Source organism: Tympanuchus pallidicinctus, unplaced genomic scaffold (genome assembly GCF_026119805.1).
Source record: "Tympanuchus pallidicinctus isolate F22 unplaced genomic scaffold, pur_lepc_1.0 scaffold3, whole genome shotgun sequence".
NCBI classification, from domain to species: Eukaryota; Metazoa; Chordata; class Aves; order Galliformes; family Phasianidae; genus Tympanuchus; species Tympanuchus pallidicinctus.
In genome coordinates this window covers 76165696-76185918 of record NW_026294747.1, presented here as the reverse complement: position 1 = coordinate 76185918, position 20223 = coordinate 76165696, and the positions used below count along the sequence as shown (strand labels likewise).

At 42.6% G+C, this 20223-nt stretch overlaps 1 protein-coding gene across 4 annotated transcripts in view; it reads left to right on the top strand.

Moving 5' to 3' along the window:
* Nucleotides 1-4161, top strand: part of ARMC3 (armadillo repeat containing 3) — a 58271-nt gene extending 54110 nt beyond the window's left edge. For all 4 annotated transcript variants that reach the window (XM_052694723.1, XM_052694722.1, XM_052694725.1 and 1 more), the window contains 2 exons: nucleotides 1053-1215; nucleotides 2713-4161. In XM_052694723.1, coding sequence (XP_052550683.1) covers nucleotides 1053-1215; nucleotides 2713-2922 — 373 coding nt within the window. In that variant the 3' untranslated portion in view covers nucleotides 2923-4161. The remainder of the gene's footprint in view (nucleotides 1-1052; nucleotides 1216-2712) is intronic.
* Nucleotides 4162-20223: the final 16062 nt, after the last annotated feature.

The window sequence follows — 20223 nt, the reverse complement described above, 5'->3', positions numbered from 1 at the left end:
ACCCCTTTGCTTCTTCAGGCTCACGCTGTAATTTCTAGCTTCACAGTACTACATCCAGTCTGCTCCGCAATAACTCCTGTGCTGCTGCTGCTACCAGTACCTCCCTAGACCCTGGATTTTGAGAAATAAGACCCCTTGAATTGTTTTGCATGCATGTGAGACTAAAACCTGTTTGCATAGGTTTACTATGGAGGCAGTGATGCAAAAAGTTTGCTCCCGGTCTGAGGTAGTGACTGTCATGTCAGCTCTGCAGCACCTTGTTCGGAGTTACAGCCCTCAGTAATACCCATGCTTTCATCTCAGGACACCGAGAGGAACAAAGCTCTGTGCATAGAGGAGCTGTGGCAGAGGGGAGGTGAAGATGTGTGTGAGAGGAGGTAGGGATGTACAAATCAGAGTTGGATCCTGTTTGTGCACAGTCACCCAGAAGGCATTCTCTTGGCAGTGTTTGCATAGCTTGTGGGTTCTGATTTTCTTTCTTTATTTAAACTATTTATTTATTTATTTATTTTTAAGGATAAAGATAACCTCCTGCCCAAATGTTGGCTTTGGCATAAGAAAACACATGTAGAGATTGAGGTACCCTTTCTGGGTGTAGTTACTTTCCATGTTGTGAATGTTGTCTATGATTATTTTGTCACATATTCTCATGCTTTAATTAAAATTTCAAACAAATGCCAGGGCTGGGGGTTGCACTACATTGCTCAAATAATCTGTTATCTGCAGAGGTGAACATTAGTTTCTGAACTATTTACTCACTGATTTCAGTTTTGATGAGGATGTTCTCTGAGTATTTGGTGCTCACACTAGACCTCTCTAGAATCACCGCTGGCAGCTTTGTCTTTGGTCTGTGATATTTATGTTTACAGTTATGTTTAACTGTAGATAATATTATAAATAAAAAAAAGGCTACTAAATAAAACAATTGCAGCATTCAGAGCAACAGTGTTAGAGTTGTATATATCATTCTCTTATTGCTTCTGTACCTTCTATTTTATGATAAATTCAAGAGGCATTGTAGGTTTAATTGATCCTGGTGTGCATTGGAACAGGTTTGTTGCAGACAAAATGGGTGGTGCAATTGAAAGAGACAAACTACACGATTTCAGCTGGGAGCTACACATAAGTGAAATAAAATTTGAACTGAAATCCAACATTGTGCCTATTGGGAAAGTTAAAAAAGGAACATTTTACCACAGGGCTTTACTTTTCAAGGTATGTTAACATTTACTTTATAACATAATGTTATTTTTGCTAAACGGATATTAAAACTAGAGTATGTTTGCATCAGTGTAATCTAAAGTAATCTAATATTTATATTAATGTAATATCTTGTGTATATGTCTAAGTCTACAGAAGTGTATACATATTTTACTGGCAAAATTGATTTCCCAGTGAACAAAAGCCAGAATTGCTTCTTTTTGTAAACATTCTTTTTCTCATTAAATTGTCTTAAGTGATATCAGCAGAACACTTGATAAATGGCAAAAAGTCAAGATATTTGTTTGGTAGTCAAAACATTTTATATTTTCTGTAAACTGTAAAATATTGAATTATGCAGTTTCCTGGGGTATTTTTGGATGCTGCAAATGTAAATATGCGGGGACCATTTCTATTCATTATCTGTCCAGTATTCTGTGACAATGCATAACAGCTTTTATGTTCCAGTTGCCTAGACTAGAAAGCTTTGTTTCTTCCTCTGTCTTCATGTCAGCCTGTTTATCCGTGCTCTCCTTTTTCCTCGGCTATTGGGTAGCTGGCCTCTTCTCCTTGGATGAAAAGAAAAAGAGAAGAAGGGCTTAGACACTAAGTGGGGAGGACCTAGGAAATAGTATAGAGGGAGAAAGAGTACAATGCAAAATATATGACATTCACGGGGAGAGAAAGTTCCTGACATGCACTGTGGAGGTATGAGAGAAGGAATTAATTGTGCTGAAGCAGTACTGAAGTTCTCTTACCATCCACTGTCCTCTCACCATTATGTTTCCAAAGAAACATTTGTAGGGACAAATCCTCTCTCTTAAAGCCTCCGCAATCTCAGTCTGGAATGTCTTTGTTTGTAAAAGTAAAAATCTTTCAGAATTTTATTTCTTCACAGCAGATGCATTCTGAGAAAGTGAGTTTTTTTTTTGTATCTGGAAGCCCTTGCAGCACTGCTGGGGACAACCTAGAGCTGAGGCCACGGAGGTGTTCTATCTAGTTCACCTCATGTTTCATTGCTTCATACACTGAAGGTGCTGAAGAGCAAAGAGCATGCTTTGGAGTGAAGCAGCGACCTTAAATTTAACACTGATAAAAAATGTTACCTTTCTACACTTAACAGTGCATACAAAATATGCAAGGTACACATATCATTACTTGTGTTAACGGTTCTTCAGAATATTGTGCAGAACAGAGTGTTCCAGGAAAAAGAATACCTTTCAGTGCAGTGTGGATTCTGTTCTTCATTTGAGATCTGAAAGACAGGCTGATGCATGAATATGTTGGTGTCTGAGAAGAGTAAAAATGAATAGTTTTTATGCAGTGCATAGAATGTAGTAGAAACAGCAGCTATAAGCAGTCTGTCTAAGCACAACCAACATTAAATATTTGCAGTTTGGAAACCCCACAGATATTTCCACAGACTGTATCAAGAAAGCTCTTTTTAAGCATCACTCGCTATCACACAAGCCAATTGTACTAAATGATTAACACCTTTTCTTTCTCTTTTAGGTGATAGCAGACAGACTTGGAATTGGCTGTAGTTTAGTTCGTGGCGAGTATAACAGAGGTTGGAATGAAGTTAAATTGGTTGATGACTCTCCTCAAGGAGTAACTGGGCTTCTGCTTCCTCCTCAAGAGTATATTGTAGATCTGATGTTTGTACCAGGCTTTCTGATGAAACAAGAAAGTGTAGAGGCTGATCAGTACAAATATATTTAATCACACCCAAATTTCTCAAAAATAAGCATTTTAAGATGATTATATGCTGTAATCTATGAAAGAAAAGGGGGTTGCAGTCCAAAGGAAATGCATACATTTCTATCGACATTTGCTGAAAGACGCTCTTCATTTTCTGAGAATTTACTTTAGATATCTGTATTTGGTATGTTGTTCTAAACATGGAATTAATCATATTTTACATAGCCAGCCTCAGTTCTTAGAAATTAGGGAGGGAGTGGAGGCTGTTAGTGCTGGTACTACATTAAGACTAAAATTAAAATTTAGTAGATCAAGAATATTTGATATATTGTGCTTATTATATAGATTTAAATTATTTCCAAACTACTATTTTTTTATTTTTTTTTTTACTTGTGGTTCTTCAACAGTGTACTTTGCTTCTGGGGAAAACATTCCATTTATATTTCTTGGAACTTGCTATAATTATGGATAATATACTCTATGTAAAAGTAAATAGTTTGTCCTGCCACAGAGAAGAGAGATGATTTATAAATTAGTGCTTGCAATCTCCCTTTAATTTCTAAGTCTAAGGATTATGTGATTCTGTGATTTCTACCTTTCTAATGAATGTGAACCAGCAAAGCAGCAGACTGAAGATAGTGGTGCTGTCAGTGGGATTTTGATATGGTAGGACCTAATGCATTGACCTGCATACTTCTGTCTGCTTGTTCTGCATGTATAGAGACTGTTATGGCAAACAGGATTCTAAGTGGATTATTTCAGTCTTTTTAGATCAGCTTGCTGGCTCAGAGACATTTCTGAGGAGTGCTTCTGTAGCTACACGTGGCTACAGAGAAGGATTCTTCTATTTTCCCCAAAGTATATGCAGAGGCAGTACAGATTGCTGGCAGCAGCATAGCAATGTTTCCATGCTTCCCCTCTGTCGCCCTTGGTCTCTGATCAGTAGTTGAGCATCCAGGTTAATTTCCACTTGTTTTATCTTTTCCAGCAAGGGACAACTGCTGTCTAATTCATGGAATTAATGCATTTCATATATTTTCTGATTTTACTAAACAACAGCAACGGTGGAAGACTTCTAGCATGTCACTCCTTCAAACTCTATGCTCCCTTGCATTGTAGAAACTGAACACTTTCCCCAGTAAACATCAGTAACTATTTAACTCTGGACCCTGAGAAGGATCCAGAACTTATGGAGCAAAACAAATGTTTCTTTTCAGATCCAACAGGAACTTTCACAATCTTTTATATATATATATATATATATATATATATTTGTGTGCGTGTGTATAACTTGGCTTCAGGCAAAAACAAACAAATCTTTTGTTAGTGAATATGGATTTGGGATGATGATGTACTAATTCATCAACAGGCCCTCTGCATGAATCTGAACCTCTTCTATTACGTGACTCCCTTCTCCAAAAATCCAACTTGTTATCAACACAGTGTCAAAATGGAGGCTGTGCAGAGGCAATAGGCTTTTACTGGCTAACGTGCCAACTTGGTTAAAATAGAAGAGTGCATTAATACTCATGTTCATAGCTCTCGTGGTGGTTTTTACAAGAGCCGTTTCCCCCCACGATTCATGCAGTACCTATTTTCCTCAGAAAACTTGAAAATAAGCAAAAAGTTCCCCAGACGATGCAAAGCCCCAAAACAGCATGCACAGAACCTGTTGTATATGCCATCACAGCAAAGCAGAAGAATGAAGGATGGCAAGAGTCTGTCTGCCCAGGTAGCCTATCTCCACTAATGATCGATAAAGCAAAGGTTAAGAACATGGCACAAATACATTTCTACATTTCCAGAGCAGTTTGCAGTTCAGGGGCTGTGCCTCACGCAGATGTCACCCAGGGGAGGATCACAGGGCTCTGCTCCAGCACCTTTCCATGGGCTTTGCTAGACTGCTCTGTGGCTGTGGGGTGTGATTGTTTCCTGCTCTTTACCAGTGTGGCCATTAGAGCAGGACTTTGCTGATAAATGAAAAGCTCCTTAGACCTCTTAATGAGCTAATTATTTTTCAATTATAAAAATGCTACCTCTGACACTGAAAGATATTGGTTATATTGGGATGACTTTACCTGGCCTTCCTTGTCCAGTGTTACCAGGCAGGATTCACACTTCAGATACAGGTGGTGTATGTGCAGCAATGCCAGCAATGTGGGGGCAAAAATGCGCTCACGTGTGTCTTTGACCTATAAAAATGTTATTTGTAGGACATAGCAGGAACTCATGTGTTGGGGGCTCAGTGAGCTAGTAAAAGCTTCTTTCTCATTAAGGAGGGAGCCTATTTGCATGCTAATTAACCAGCCTGCTCTTCCAGCTCATTGATGTTTCACTGACATGCTGAGATGCCATCTATGGAAACTGTGTGCAAAGCAGAACCAAAGAAGCTCCTGCTTGAAGCTGAATAAATGCCCAGGGACATTTATTGAAGGCAAATGGCAGGATGGAAGGTCTGACCTCCTCAGGCTGGGCAGCCACAGCCAAAGGCCTGATTAAGGCTATGAGACAAAAAGCTCACAACTCTTTAGTAAAAGGCTCTCCTAAATAGTGCAGCGCTGTTTGGTTGTGCAGCATTTTCTAGTAGTCTTCCAAAATCTGCCTACCGCTCCCCATCACTCCCTTGTGACTGCTGCAGAAAACTGCCGAATACAACAAATCCCTATATGGATTCCATAGCATGCAACCCCTTTGAGGTGCTAGCATCACGCAGGCTTGCTCCAGAGCACAGTGCAGCTTTCCTGTGGAGCAGAAGCTGCTCCGGGGAGCCCACACCCTGCTGCAATGGGCTGAGCAGTGGGGCACCAGGGAGCTCCCGGCCTGCAGGCCCTGTCTGTGCTGCTTTATTCTTCTCGTGCTGTCTCCATTAGATGTCCCTAAACTATCTCATTGTTTCTGATATTAGTTTTTTGTGTTAACCTATGTCCTTCAACAAATGAGCAGCTCTTTCTAGTTATAAAAGGGTGTAAGGATTTGGTGGGGAAAATTTAAAAAAAAAAAAAAAAAAAAATCATCAAAAAGTGTAATAGCAATGGAGTGTATTAAATTCTTTTTTAATTCAGCTTCTCTACACAGGAAGCTTTTAGTGACAGAGCTTGAAAGAAGAGTCCTTAAAGGCCAACTGTCAAAAGGATATTCTAGAGTCAAAAGGATTTTCAAAATGTCATTAATTTTAATTGGTGTTAGGGAACAAATTAGAAAGGATACAGGTGAAGTTTCTGCTCTGTGTCCCAAGATATGAGAGATTTTGTTCATGACATCTAATATCTGAAGTTGAGAAACTAGCATGTTTTGTGATAAATAGGCTCTCTTCATACACAATTTATCCATGGTAGATTGCTGCTGTCATACAGCCTCTTCTCCCGGGTAACAGCAATAGGATGAGAGGGAATGGCCTTAAGTTGCACCAAGTGAGGTTCAGGTTGGATGGTAGGAGAAGTTCCTTCTCAGTAAGAGTGGTGGTGCATTGGCACAGGCTGCCCAGGGAGGTGGTGGAGTCACTGTCCCTGGAGGAACTGTGCAGATGTGGCCCTGAGGGATGTGGGTGTGGTGAGAGTTGGGGTGGGGTTGGACTGGGTGACCTCGGTGGTTTTTTCCAGCCCTGATGGTTCTATGATTCTGTCATTCTATCTGTGAATCAACTTCTCATACTGCTCCGCTCTCTGACACAGTTCTTACTTCTCAAATAACAAATGCACTTGAGGAAATCACAGTCTGTTTCTAGATAGCTGGAAAAAAAGTTTTCCAAAGCCTAGGGCCAAGCAACTCATTTTGAGATACTCCCATCTTCCTGACCTGACCTATGTGCTATGAATTGGTCCTTCTCAGTAGATTGGTTCCTGGGCAGTGGCAACGGGCGCTCAGCCCCTGCTCTCGCAAGCCAGCAGCACTGAGGTGGAGATGAGTGAGCAGCACAAAGCCAGGCGCTGGCTCCACATGTCTTCAGTGAGTGAAGGGGTTTCACTGTGAATTGGAGGAAATGAAGAGTTTTAGGGTATTTTTCATCAGCTTCATTTTGTGCTTCTCCTGATTAGAAAATGCATTACGTGTTTTGGGGATCATCTGAGAGAGAAGGAAAGATTTGTAACAGCATTTATGTGAATCCCAGATTTAACGATACAACCAAATGAATGAGAGGGAACAAAACCTGTTCTGGTGAGCCCCGTTCCTCAGGAGTTGCCACTCACTAGGGAAGAGGAGAGCTGTTGTTGGGGAGCACAGCCCACTGGAGGGAGGAGCAGAGCTTACCCTGCTCCTCAATCATTTCTACTTCACTTTTTTATGATGCAGTCGTGAATTAGTTCTTTCTGTATTTGTAATTAGAGAGTAGAGCAGATGGTCAGGGTTTAGTTCAGGGCGATAAATCCATTAAGATAACCTACAGGAAGCTGCTGCTGCAGCAGTTGCCAAATAATTACTTGATGTTTCGTTCAGGCTTTGGGCACTGGGTGGAAGGAGATGCAGCACGTTTTTTTACTGCCTGAGCTACAAGGGGTGAGAAAACACACACATGGCTGTAGGGAATGTGTTATTCCTGGCCATGCGGCTCAAGAAGGATGAGTGGGAACGGACTCAAGTTTACCAGTGGTGGTTCAGGTTGGGCATTAGGAAAATCTTCTCTGAAAGAGTGGTGAAGCACTGGAATGGGCTGCCCACAGAGGTGGTGGAGTTACCATCCCTGGAGGTGTTCAAAAAAAAGGGTAGATGTAGTACTAAGAGGGATACGGTCTAGTGGGCAGGGTGGTGGTAGTTGGACAAGATGATCTTAAAGGTCTTTTTCAACCTTCATGCTTGTATGATTCTATGAACAAAAACTGCATAAGCATGGATTTGGGTTTGCAGAAGGATATTTGTGTGATTTCTGCACCTCAGAGCTCCCTGCCTGGCTGGATAGTGACACTCCATTTGTCTCCAGAGCTGCTAGCTGAGGCAGAGCTGGGCTGGGACGTAATCAGAGCTATGATGAACATAAGCACTCTGTGCACCCCCTTAAGTAGACACTGAGCTTTCTAGGATGGACCCATTCCTCAGCTCAGTGTGTCCATGCACCACAGTCAGAAGGCATTTGTAGCAATAAGCCAGCTGAATCACTGGGGATAATTTACTTTAAATTTTACATACTGTTGCTAGGGGAGACTTTCAGCTGCTTCCCCTTGTGTGTAATGGGGAAAAAAAAAAAAAATGAGGAAAATTAAGTAACAACTTAATTGGCTTTTATAGCAGTCTGCAGGGGAAGTGCAGGCCTGTTCTCTGCCTAGCTACAAAGCACGGTGTGTGCCGTAACCAGGGGAGGCCGTATTACTGGCATGACAGCACAATGATTTTTTATTTAAAAAAAAAATCAGAAAAACAAAATGTCTCCGTTTGGGGGCTGCTTTCTGCTTGGGAAGGACTTGTGAAGTGGTTGGGGGGTGGCAGGTTGGGCACTGGGTGGAGAAGAGGCTGGCGGCAGCCGAGGAGCTGCTGTTCTGCTGCCTCCTCTCACCTATGCTCTGCCCAGAGAGCAGGGCTGGCAGCCAGTGGAGTGCAGGGCCAGGGGGGTGCAGCGATGGGCCCCGCAGCAATGGGTCCTGCAATAATGTGTCCCGCAGTGATGGGCCCTGCAGTGATGTGTGCTGCAGAGGGTGACACAGCTCTGACTGCAAGATCTCAAATGTGAAATGAAGATGTTGGCATTAGCTGGATCTGCATGTCCTACCTTTGTGCTCACAGTGATCAACAAGCAGCTTGCAACGTTCTGGGCAGTAAAGAGGATGGTGATGCCAGGGCTGATGAGCATGGTACCTTCTGCTCCCGCTGCTGCCCTGCTTGCACAGCCCAAGTGCTGCAATGCCACACAGAGCACGAGGAAGAGGGCACAGCAACAGATCTGCCTTGTTTCATTTCTCACTGCCTCCAAATTGTTGCATTTTGCAGTAGAATCAGCAACAGACAGCAGTAAGAAAGATATCAACAGTCCATTTTTTATTGAATTTTGTCTTCAAAAATTCAACCAGCGGTTAAATCAATGTCAATTACATTAAAACGCATACGTTTCAAGACTAATCACTTTCTCTTACTCTTCTTCATTTCCTAGTACCTAAGCCAGAGCTGCACTGACCTGCCTGCTGGGGGTTGGGGGCCAGTGGCAGAGAGATGCAGATAGCACATCACCTTCAAAATTACTTGATCAATATAGCAAAGAGCAATGCTTGTAATGTGCATTTAAGAGAGAAAAAGCATGAGCATTTCTGCATGCAGACCCTGGCCTTGCTCTCTGTAAAACCAATCCATAACAGCCACCAAACAAATGTCTTGACAGGATTTTTTTCCCTGGCACCAATTAGTGTGCACACTACATCTTCTGACTGCAGCACAAATTCAGTTGTAATCTGACAGCAGTGAGAGGTGACTGACACCTGCCCAGCTCACTGCTTTGGATGCCCCACTCCGGACCAGAGTGTGTTCAAACAGAACTGTTTTGAGTAGTATAGTAGCTCAATAGCTGCTGGTCACAATGCTGATCTTTTTGTTCACAGCATGATTTTATTTGCTTTCAGAGTTTTTCTTAACTCTGTCCATGTTTTTTATCCTCTCTGAGGACTGACTTAGGATTCTTTATGGTTCTGTCTGTATATTGCATGTGCTCATGTTACACTTGTCATGGATGTAATTTGATTCTTGTACTAGCAGTGCCATCATTCTCAGTCTCCAGGAGCCTCATTCTACTCTACTGCAGGCAAACTAAAATTATTGTTGAAAAATTTTAATATAAAGACACTTTGTGGAGCCCTGTACCAGGGGTTTGGTGCTTGGAATCCTGAGTGTTCTGTACGTTCCTCGGAGGTGGTGACTCCAGCACTGAAATCTGGGTGGTTTATGTCTGACTGGTCTCCAAGTTTCTGGGGCAGGGAAAAGTCTTCCCTATTAATCCAAAGGCATCCCTCCTTCATTTCTTTAAGGTTGCTAATAATTATTATTCAAAGCCCCACTGGGAAGCCCTTGTTTTATGGATTTTTGCATGTTTTCAATCTGATTCCTACATGCTTGATCAGAATGGTGATTGATCTTTAAAGACCTACACTATTGACTTATCTTTTTTTTCCTGGGATCTGAAGAACGTGGAACCAGGAACACACTGCCATGTGTGCAGTGCACCCTGCCCAGGTAACATCCCCTTGGTCTCTCAGCATCCTGGCCACATCCTGACTGTGCCAGGAGGAGCTGTGTCTACTCATGGGAGGAATGGAAAGCTGAGTTAGCAGAGAGGAGCAGTCCCTTGGTGCTGGAGTGCTACTGGTGAGATTTCCAGGGTGCCGCAGCTGCATGCTGTGCCTTTTCCCCACTGCTGAAAGTCTCCAGCAGCCAGCAGTTACTGCACCAGGATCTGCATTTTTCTCCTGCTGCACTCGCTGCTCTCTCTGGCTTACAATAGTTCTCCATTTAAGAGGTCCCCGAGTTACAGACTGCCACAAAACCCATGTGTCTGTGCTGGGTATCGCTGCATGCTCCCTCTGGTTCTGTGTTTCCCATTGCCATCTCCTTGTGCTCAGGCCTTTCCTCTGCCTCAGCACAGCTCTCGCTGTTGTCATTGCTGCCCTCCTTGTATCAGATCTTGAGACCTTGCAGCCCCTCCTCCTTCTTGCTCCCTAAATTAATTTCCACTATTTTTGCCTTTTTAGTTGCATTTACTTTTAAAAACCTGCCTGCGAATGACTGTGCCATTAACCTCTGTGCTCTTCACAATACTGTATACTTTGCAACTTCATTAAAGTCTGAGTAAAAGGAAATAGAGTGCCTCAGTGTAGGACATGCAGATGGTGTTCTGTTCTCTGCAACTGAACCAGAAAGGACAGTTCCTCATTTTGATCCAGAAAACAACCTTTGTACCTTTCCAACTAAGATGTTAGTGAAATATGGCCGATATGCCCTTTTTTTGGTGATTCTTGTGTGACTACTTTAAAGGATGCATCATACATCAGAATATCAGATGGAAAGCTGAGGGGTAAGATATGTGGATAGTAATGGGGGGAAACAAGCAGTGGCTGTATTAAAAATAAAGCTAAAAAAATATAAAAATAAAAATATAAAAATATATATATAAGAGAAATAATGTTAAGATTAGAGGCTGATAACTGTACATAGTTTGTTGTTGCTATACAAACAAATTCCCACTGAGGGGAATTGTTTTTGCCGCTAAACTAATAACCATCCACCACTGTAACTCCAGCAGCCATGCTGCTTTTTGCAGCATCCTGCTCTCAGAAGATACAGCTACTTTGTCTAAAGCATGAAATAATGCAAAATCTTGCAGGCTGATATAGGGGATTTAAAGAAAAAGGAAAGAAAGGCCTTTTAAGGAAATTGAAAATGGTTAAGTGTGCAAAGTGGCCTGAAAATATTTTTTTTCCCATGAATGCATTAGGTTGCAAAGGACACCAACAATCAGGGGAAAATGGTATTTGATAAGAGATTCATTCAAAGTGCATTAAAAATGTCCTTTCTTTTTGAAATGCATTAGATCGTTAGCTACAGGTAAACATGAAGCGCTTCCTACTCTCCTTCCAACTATATACGGGTTTGTATGTATTTGTACCTTAATTTATCACCTTCTGCTACCAAATTTTCATTTGAAAGACTTACAAATACATGCAAAAAACCTCTAGCCTAGTAGAGATAGCAAATTGCAGTGCTTTAATGAAATCTCAAACCTTCCCTGAGCCATAAACCTACAGCTGAGATTCATACAGCAAAAAGTGCTTTTTAGAATTATCTGGATTCCATCCAGGATGACTGAAATAGGGATCAAAGTAAATGACATGTGCTGGAGGAATGGTGTGTTGGAGGCTAATCTAATGCATATGTTCAGGGAAAGTCCATTTATCCATAAATTAAGTGGAGAAATACTTCAAAGGGCAAATATGATCTTGAACAGCAATATTTTGGGATACTAAAATGTTTCTATTAAGGAATCTAAGGGATGTTAGCGTTCATAAAACCACACGGAGACCGTTTCCATGCAGACTGGTTCAACAGCTCTGAAGATCGATCCGTTAGCAGAGGAAAACACCTACAATGGAGCCAGGTAGTGTGAGTGACAAGTAAGGGATGAAGTCAGCCAGGGTCGGACGCAAAACCCGCAGAGTTACAGCAGAAAGAGCTTTCTGGGCTTTGCAGGGTTTCAGAGGGAGCCTGGTGTGTCTTCCCTATGTCTGAATCAGCAGAAGGGTCTTTGTGTCAGCAAATGAAGAATTCCTTTTGAACGTAAAAGGAGAATTACGCAAGTATGCACCAGAGAAATTCAGGGCATGTGGGTGTTTCAGTTCTGCCAGGTTACCATTTGGAAACCTGTGCCCGGCAGGCACAGGGTCTGAGGGATTTTGAAGAGCAGAGAGACCGCTTTGGCTGAAAGAAATAGGTTGGACACAAGGACGAGAATGTGCAGAGCGTGTTCGCTCAGTGGAGCCTGCTCCGTGTTCTATTTCTCCCTGGTTTCATGGAGAGGGGCAGAGAGCGGGATATTTCTCATGTGTCTTCACAGATCAGTGTAACAGCCTGCACAGGAGTGCCCACAGAAACCAGCCCTTGGTCACCTCTGTTTGCAAATCCTCTTTTATCTCCATAGTTACACTGCTCCAAGAAAGCCACATCCGGTAATTACAAAATGCACACTGAAGCTGTAATGCTGTTCTCTGGGTTGCATTTGTTAAGCTTGTTGGCCAGCTTGTTCAATCGCGTCTCTCTAAAAGGCTCTTTTAGAGAAGATTCTAAGACTTGTCTCCACTCTATTAGGACCCCACCAAAATACGCGTGTTTCTTTTCACTGTTGCTGTAAATCGTACATGAGTGATGTAATAATCTCCTCTCACATCAAGGCTCCCGCTGATGTCTCCGTCCACCACTAGGTGCCAGTAGGAGCATTGCTTTTGGAAGACGGGAGGCTGAGATGGGCGATCTGGAGGGGCCGGCTGTGCCTCTGCACGCATTTCTCGTAATGGTGTGTGACTCTTCATTTCTGCCTCTACGTCATCTTACAGCAGGGAGAAGGGAAGAACTCTTTGCTTGCAATTTGCTTACCGCTATCAGTATCTTTAAATTGATGGGATTTTCACATTTCTGCCAACCAAACCCCCAAAATATTTTCTGATCCTATTTACGATATGCTTTAGGTTTTAATATGCAGCTGAGCAGGGTTGGTAATCTTGCACATTAACAGGAGGCACCCACAAGGGGACAATCTGTAGTGCTTTTTCTCAGTTGGCAGAGCAAATCTTGTGCTGACAGGATTTTCCCATCGGTGGGTTAAGCTTTGAGCAAGGCCCTGTTTTAATTACCAGCTGGGCAGTGGCACACTGCTGGTGTACGCAAAAGCCACCATTCCCCACGGAGCTGGCTTGGTGGGCCAGCACAGCCGCTCTCCATACTCACTTTGGTTTTGTGTCACATTTTGTTTCTCATCATAAACTCTGCTCTCAGAGGTTGTGCTCTGTTGTGCCAGGCTTTGAGCTGCAGCTTTACAGGTGCAGTTCAGCTACAAATGTATTTAGGTACTGGAAGAAAAGAAAACCAAAAACTACTTTCAAGCTTTGTAACATACCAAACTGTCAGTGAAACAGAAATGGCAAAAGCTCCTGCTGTGGGTTGGTTGAGAATTCCCTTTGGAAAAGAGATTCCAACACAGTTCAGTGCCAGTGAGAAAACTTTGACAGTGCCAAATATTGTTAATATTAGTACATGATGAGGAAAGAAGCTAGAGCTCTTATCAAAAGCAGATGATTTTGTGGCATCTCTGTTCTTAATCAACAAGAAAGTCTGGTTTCCACTATAGTTCAGAAAATAAGTACAATTATGGGAGTGGATGGCTATTGTTTTCTAAGACATATGGTACTTGTGGCAGACATGAAAGCAATACCAATACTGGGATATGACCAGACAATGTGCTGAGATCTACAGGAACACAGGTTGTCTTCTTTGTGACAAGGAATGAATCCACCTGAACGCAGAGAACGATGGCACTGTTGGAAACATTCTGTCCCCCTTCCTGATATAAAATATGTACATGAGTAGAGTTCTAAGTATGAAGAGCATACGGTTGGTTTTGACTGGAGAAAATGATGAGACTGGTAAGAGTGTAGCTGTTCAAACAGAGCTGAAGGCTGGAACTCAGAAAATTTATTCAGAGAACCTCAGGTGAGCTGCTGGAAGGGATTTAGTTCAACCATTCATCCCATTACACAGTCACTGCTTCCTAATGCAGTCCAACCAAATATTTGCTTAAGACGTTCTTAAAATCCACATCCTCATGATGTGATGAAGTGGATTGCTTAGGTCTTTCAACCGCTGGTTAGGCCTTGGGGAAAAGGCTGGGTTCTCTTTGCAGCAGTGCAAGTTTTTTGCTGTTTGCCCTGCAAACATTGTTCTCTCATTTCATAGCTGCCCTTCTAGGACACTGTCTTTATTCCCTCAGTCATCTCCCTGCTAGACTAGAAAGAGCCAACCCCTTCAATCCTTCTACTTTCTGTGGTGTTTTGCAGAGCTTGATCCTTCTGCTGCCCTGTTTTCTCTCCTTTCAATCGATCCTTTTTCTTGAAGCACAGTACAAAGCTGGACATCATGCAGCAGCTGGGCCCAACCTGCCTCAGCAATTAGAGACTGTGTGGGTGCTCCTGCCTACACACCTTCACCTTTCCACAGCCCATGACCCATACATGCATTGTGACTTGCTGTAACACCAGGGGCTTTCATAAAGAACTTGCCACCACAGCCCTAAATCTCTGCTGTTTGTTACTTGTTAAGGTGTGAAAGTATGCAATTGATTTCAAGGAATTGCATCTTCAGGGGACTGATCTACTTGCCCAACCAGCTGTTAATTAAGGTTACTTTTTATTCTGTTACTTTCCTCCAGTGGTCTTGTAACCCCTTCTAGAAGCATTAGGTATCATCTGTGAACATCAGAGGTGCTCTCTGTAGTCAGTTACTACAGTAGTTCATTGCAGTAATAACCAGTTTGGGGTTTATTTTCCCATGATGCAAGAGACCTTTAGCCAAAGCAGTCCTTTCTGTGAACCATAAAGGCAGAGCCCTGAAGAAGAGCCTAACTAAAACTCTTTCAGGAAATGGAACTTGTGGAAACATGGAGTCTTTCTTCTTTTAAATCAGTGACTTGCATTCTGTGTCCAGTAGCAGAGCTGAAGTAGGATTTGCTCCAGGAACTTCCTCTTATAAAAATAGTACTATAATAATGTAACGATCTGCGTAGTATTATCAGACTTCTGTTATCACTTGTGTGTTTCAGAATCTGAAAATATAAATGAATGTGAAGTTTTCTGTGTTTAGGGAAAAGAAAAAAGAAACAGAACCAAAGCAACAACATTAAAATACATATTCAGTAATGTGACCCTTTTGTTGAAAACATGCCCGGCCTGTTCTTCCTTGTACAAGTTTATAAATACTTTGTATTCCTCCAAGCATTGTCACTGTGGTTTGCAGTAACAGGAAAATAAATCATGTTTGTTAAATTGAGCTTTCCTGCTTTCAGATTTTTTTTCAGCAAAAATAATCTCTAAGTCAGAACATCAGCTTCATGAAACTGGCTGGGCTTAAATGCCTCCCTGCTGAGAGTTACTAGGCAACATCTCATTTGGCTTCACCTATAACAGGCTGTTTCCATTCTCCCTGGCTCTGCTGCCTCAGTAATAAAAAGGGTGCGTTCACTTACTTAGACTTCTGCGTGCTGGTGTAGTCTTAAAAGTGCTTAATGTCTTTAGAAAGCTCTAGTGCACTGAATTTACCTTTCCTCTTAATCTTGTGTCTTTGGAGCTCTGCATTTTTTCTCATTCTCCCTGTGCTTTCTAAGCAATTTCATAACTCTTTTACAAACATCAAGCAGGCACGGTGATTATCATAGCCGGCCTAAAACAGAGCTGCACCAGAGCCCTGGAAGGTGTGAAGCAGCAAGAAGAGCTGCAGCTACTGCTGTGGCACAGTGTCACAGCTAGCAATGGCTGCATTGCCATCAGAGGTGGCTGGGCTTCAATGTGCAGCCAGGTGCTGGCAAATCAGGCAACACCTGCCTGAGTACTGAGATTTTGGCTGGGATATCAAGCTGAAGTGTTCCTCGTAGCTGCACATGCATCCTGTCATGTGTTAACACAGAGTCTCACTTATCTGGGTGGGATTACTGCAGGGTAATGACAGTGGTTTTAAACTTCTCTGAAGTTTTCCTTAAGGCATGCACAGTCTTTGTGAAGATCAGCATAGATCAACATAGGTGGGATGAGAACTGGCAAAATAAACACTTCCTACCCGTGCTCAGGGACACCAGATCTCGCTGACACCTTCTGAAGGTGAACACCATACCAACAAAATAGACAACGGAGCAGAGAAACCACATGCCCACCAACACTGGAGTGCAAATTGCGCTCAGTTTACCACCTTGAATGTACGCAGCCAGCAGAGACCACCTGTAGTGAACTGTCACGTCAGTATTGGCTGGGAAGCTTGCCTGAGCAAGAGAGCACTTACACCTGTAAACATCATAGTGCACAACTGGTGCTGGAGGTAAGCAACTGCTGGAGCCTCTTTACTCCTGAGAAAGTCCTGTAAGGCTTGGGTTTGGTTTGTGCAGTGTTAATTACAGGTATGTAAATACATGCACAGTCCCATTCCTTCACAGAGAGCACCTGGCCTACGGTGTACTGGTATATCACCTAGCAGCAATGTAAAGCATAACTCTGTTGGCCCAGAGAAATCAGTGAGCTAAGCAACTTTATTCTTTTTATTCAAATTACAGTAGTAGAAGAAGGTTTGGCTCTCACTATATTTGTAAAATTAGAGTGAGGGCACACCGCCTTTCAGAGTGGCTCTGCCCTGTGGTTTGAAGGAGCTGGAGCTGTACTGAGAGACATTCTATATCCCACCCTGAACACTTCACTGTACCTCACAACGTGTTTAGATGTCTGCAGGTACCCATGTGTATATGCCAGTAGATGAATAGGGAAAATGATCTTTCTTTGTAAGCGTGGTCATCCTTTCTACTAAAATGCAACCACATGAATAAATGTGAAAAATTGAGATGGTAGGTAAGGGAGGTAAGAGTACAAATGTCTTGAATTAGTTCTCCAGATGTTTTGTTTGTTTGGGTTGGGATGTTTTGGTGGTTTTGTTTGTTTGCTTGTTTGTTTGTTTTGGCAATCTGCCTCTCATTCTGTGCTGCATCACTGATTGGAAGTGGTTGCACAGTGACCTCGTGTAGCATTGGGGGTATAAGACATGGCTTTCTTCATCCCTCTTTTTGCTAAATTGTCACTTGCAAAAAATTATCTGGATCAAATGCGGTACTGTTTAGTACTCCTTTATAAAATCATCTTGTATTTGAGCATGTCTCCTACAAAGATGCATTTATACAATCTAGTTTTTTGCCTATAAACAGAGCTGTTGACATTGATGGTCTCAATCCCCGTGTGATGCTGGACATTCAAGACCTCTGATCCTGAGATCTTTGGGATGGAAATGGGATTATTTTCTGTGCCTACAGTACCAATCCCAGCATGACAGACCCAGCTAAAGGCCCAAGGTGTTACGAAACACTAAAAGACCATCGTAGGCTAGAAGAATTCCCTTGTGCATCTTCATGAATTCGTTCCATGATAGCAAATAAAGACCATTTGCTTCTCTGAGCTGAATATAATCTGCCAGGCAACTGTAAATCAATGTTCCATCCTTTACATGCGAGAAGTCTTTCAACATTACTACTTCATTAATTAGTTTCAATGATGATACTTTTTCTCCCATTGTGTTTTTAAATAACCTTTTAATAAACCCTAATTTATTTTTCTATATAATTCTCAAGAGATTTTAACTCCTTAAATAAACAATCTCAGACCTTCCTTAGTCCTTGCAGCATCTCTACAAATAAGTAATTATTCTCAGTTTTGCTGAGGGAAGACTCAATGAGAATAACTTCACTGACTTGCTGAAGACTGCAGCCAAGCCAGAATTAGACTGTGCAACTCCTAATGGTGTCCAGATTTTCAGACATTATTTTTCTAAAACTTTTTTGGCACTTAATTGTTTGGAGAGGATGAATTACTGAAAGAGAGGAGGTATAATTTAGTACATATTTTTCTAACTGTGGTATCAAAACTACACAGCTAAGCCAAATAGGGCAATGTTGGCATATACAGAGCAACACTTGATGTCTTTTTCAGAGCAGAGGTGATACAGGCTTGGTTAGGAAATAGGTGGCTGGAGCTCTAGCTGTACTGTGTATTTGCATGCAGCCCAAAATGTATTTTATGTACTTTATGTATTTTATGTACCAAGAAGATGTGCTTTATAATGATGTACTTTATGTTCCAAGCCAGCTTTAGATAGAAATGGTATGAAGCAGATTGAAAACAGTATTTTCAGTATTGCCTTTCAGAGGCAGCGTGGCTTTCTTTGTGAGCTCAAAGAGAGACAAGGAGAGAAGGAGCAGATTACTCTTGTGTTACTAGCAGCTTCACCCTCTTTTCACCAGAAACATCCATTATGTTATCCATGTATCCACAGAACTGCACTGATGCTCTGTCCTGTGGCAACATGCTGCAAACCATTTGGATTTTCCTTCAAGCTTGTTGACAACCTAGTCTGATTGTGGTTAGAACTGGAGAAGGAAGACTTCTTGCTTTTGAGCAAGATGGTGAGGGCTTAGCTAGTCCTCATGTTGTATTTCCTCGTCTTCAACATCAGTAGAAGAAACAAATCCTGCCAGCACACAACTGAACTGCCTCTTTCTCCACTCAGAACTTAATGACTTTTTGCACTGGGAAGCCAAGTGTTTTACAGCCATACCCCTGTGCCTTTCCCACTTCCTGCCTTACCCATGCCATGAGCTGTGGAAACACTACAGCCATAGCATGCCATGTGCTGCTCAGTACCCCATCACCTCACGGATTTCACAGCTCTTTATGCATAAATAACGCCTAGCCCCAGCCTTTGAGGCAGTGATAAGCCACACGTCACAGAATAGGAAGCTGAGGGACAGCTGTGGGAAGTGACTCGCCCACAGTCCCCCGGGGCAGGGCAGGGCAATCTAATTACAGAAAGGATTCTCAAAGGCTCTCCAAGTGTGAGCTGCTGCCAAAATTCACAAAGGCAAAATAGCTTAAAAGCAAAGCCCTTATTGAAGAAGTGGCCAGATTTTGTCAAGACTGAAAGAATTTGTCTCAAGGCAGGTGTGTCCATGGGGACTGGCTTTAGTAGCGCTGAGGAATGTATGTGGAAGGGATTGGCAGTTTGCCACAGGGCAGAAGAAAGAGAAATTCATGCTCATTATTATCATTCATTTTGCTGTCTTCTCTCTTTCTCTCCCCCCGCCTCCCTTTAGCTCTGTGGTATCCTTCCTCTCTCCTCTCTAGAAATCTCTTTGTAATATCCTCCCAAATCTGTCTTTGTTGACTGAACTCACCCTCATCCTATGTTGGATCTGCCTTAGCCTCCATCCCTCAGTCCACAGCCCTTAGTGCCAGAGATGACCAAACACACAGCCACGCGCTCACACCTGAGTCAGCAGCTACTTGCATGCACTGTGGGTGGCTGTGGGGACCTGGCCTGCAGGTTGCAGAGGGGCTGGTGGAGCAGGTATCAGATGTGCTGCTTCAGATCCTCTTCTCTGCACACACAGTTTGTCAGCGATTACAAAGCGATTTCCTGAAAAAATGTCATTTACAGAGAAGCTGCTACAGAAATTGGGGAAAAAGGTACAATTCCCCAGTGATGCTTGAGTATCCTGCTCGGTTCTGGAGACCAAGACTCTGCTGTCCTGAGGCACTACTGAAATATAGAAACATGGATCAGAGCTGGGCTCAAATGTTATTTCTGAAAGACCAAAAGGCAGATCAGGACATTCATAATAGGAAGAAGGAACAGGAGAAGATATTTTGCACAATTCATAGAATAATCATAGAATTGTTTGAATTCGTAGAGACCTTTAAGTGTCATCTGGTCCAACTCCCCTGCAATGAACAGGGACACCTACACTGGATCAGGTGCTCAGAGCTCCATCCAGCCTGACCGTGGGTGTCTCCAGGGACGGGGCATCCACCACCTCTCTGGGCAACCTGTGCCAGTTCCACACCACCCTTATTGTTAAAAACTTCTTCCTCATACCCAATCTAAAATCTCCCTTGGTTTAGTTTGAAACCATTTCCCCTTGTCCTACCATCACAGATCGTGCTAAAGAGTCTGTCCTCTTCTTTCTTACAGCCCCCCTGTAGATACTGACAGGCCATCATCAGCTCTCCCCAGAGCCTTCTCCAGGCTGCACAGCCCCAGCTCTCTCAGCCTGTCCTTGCAGGGAGG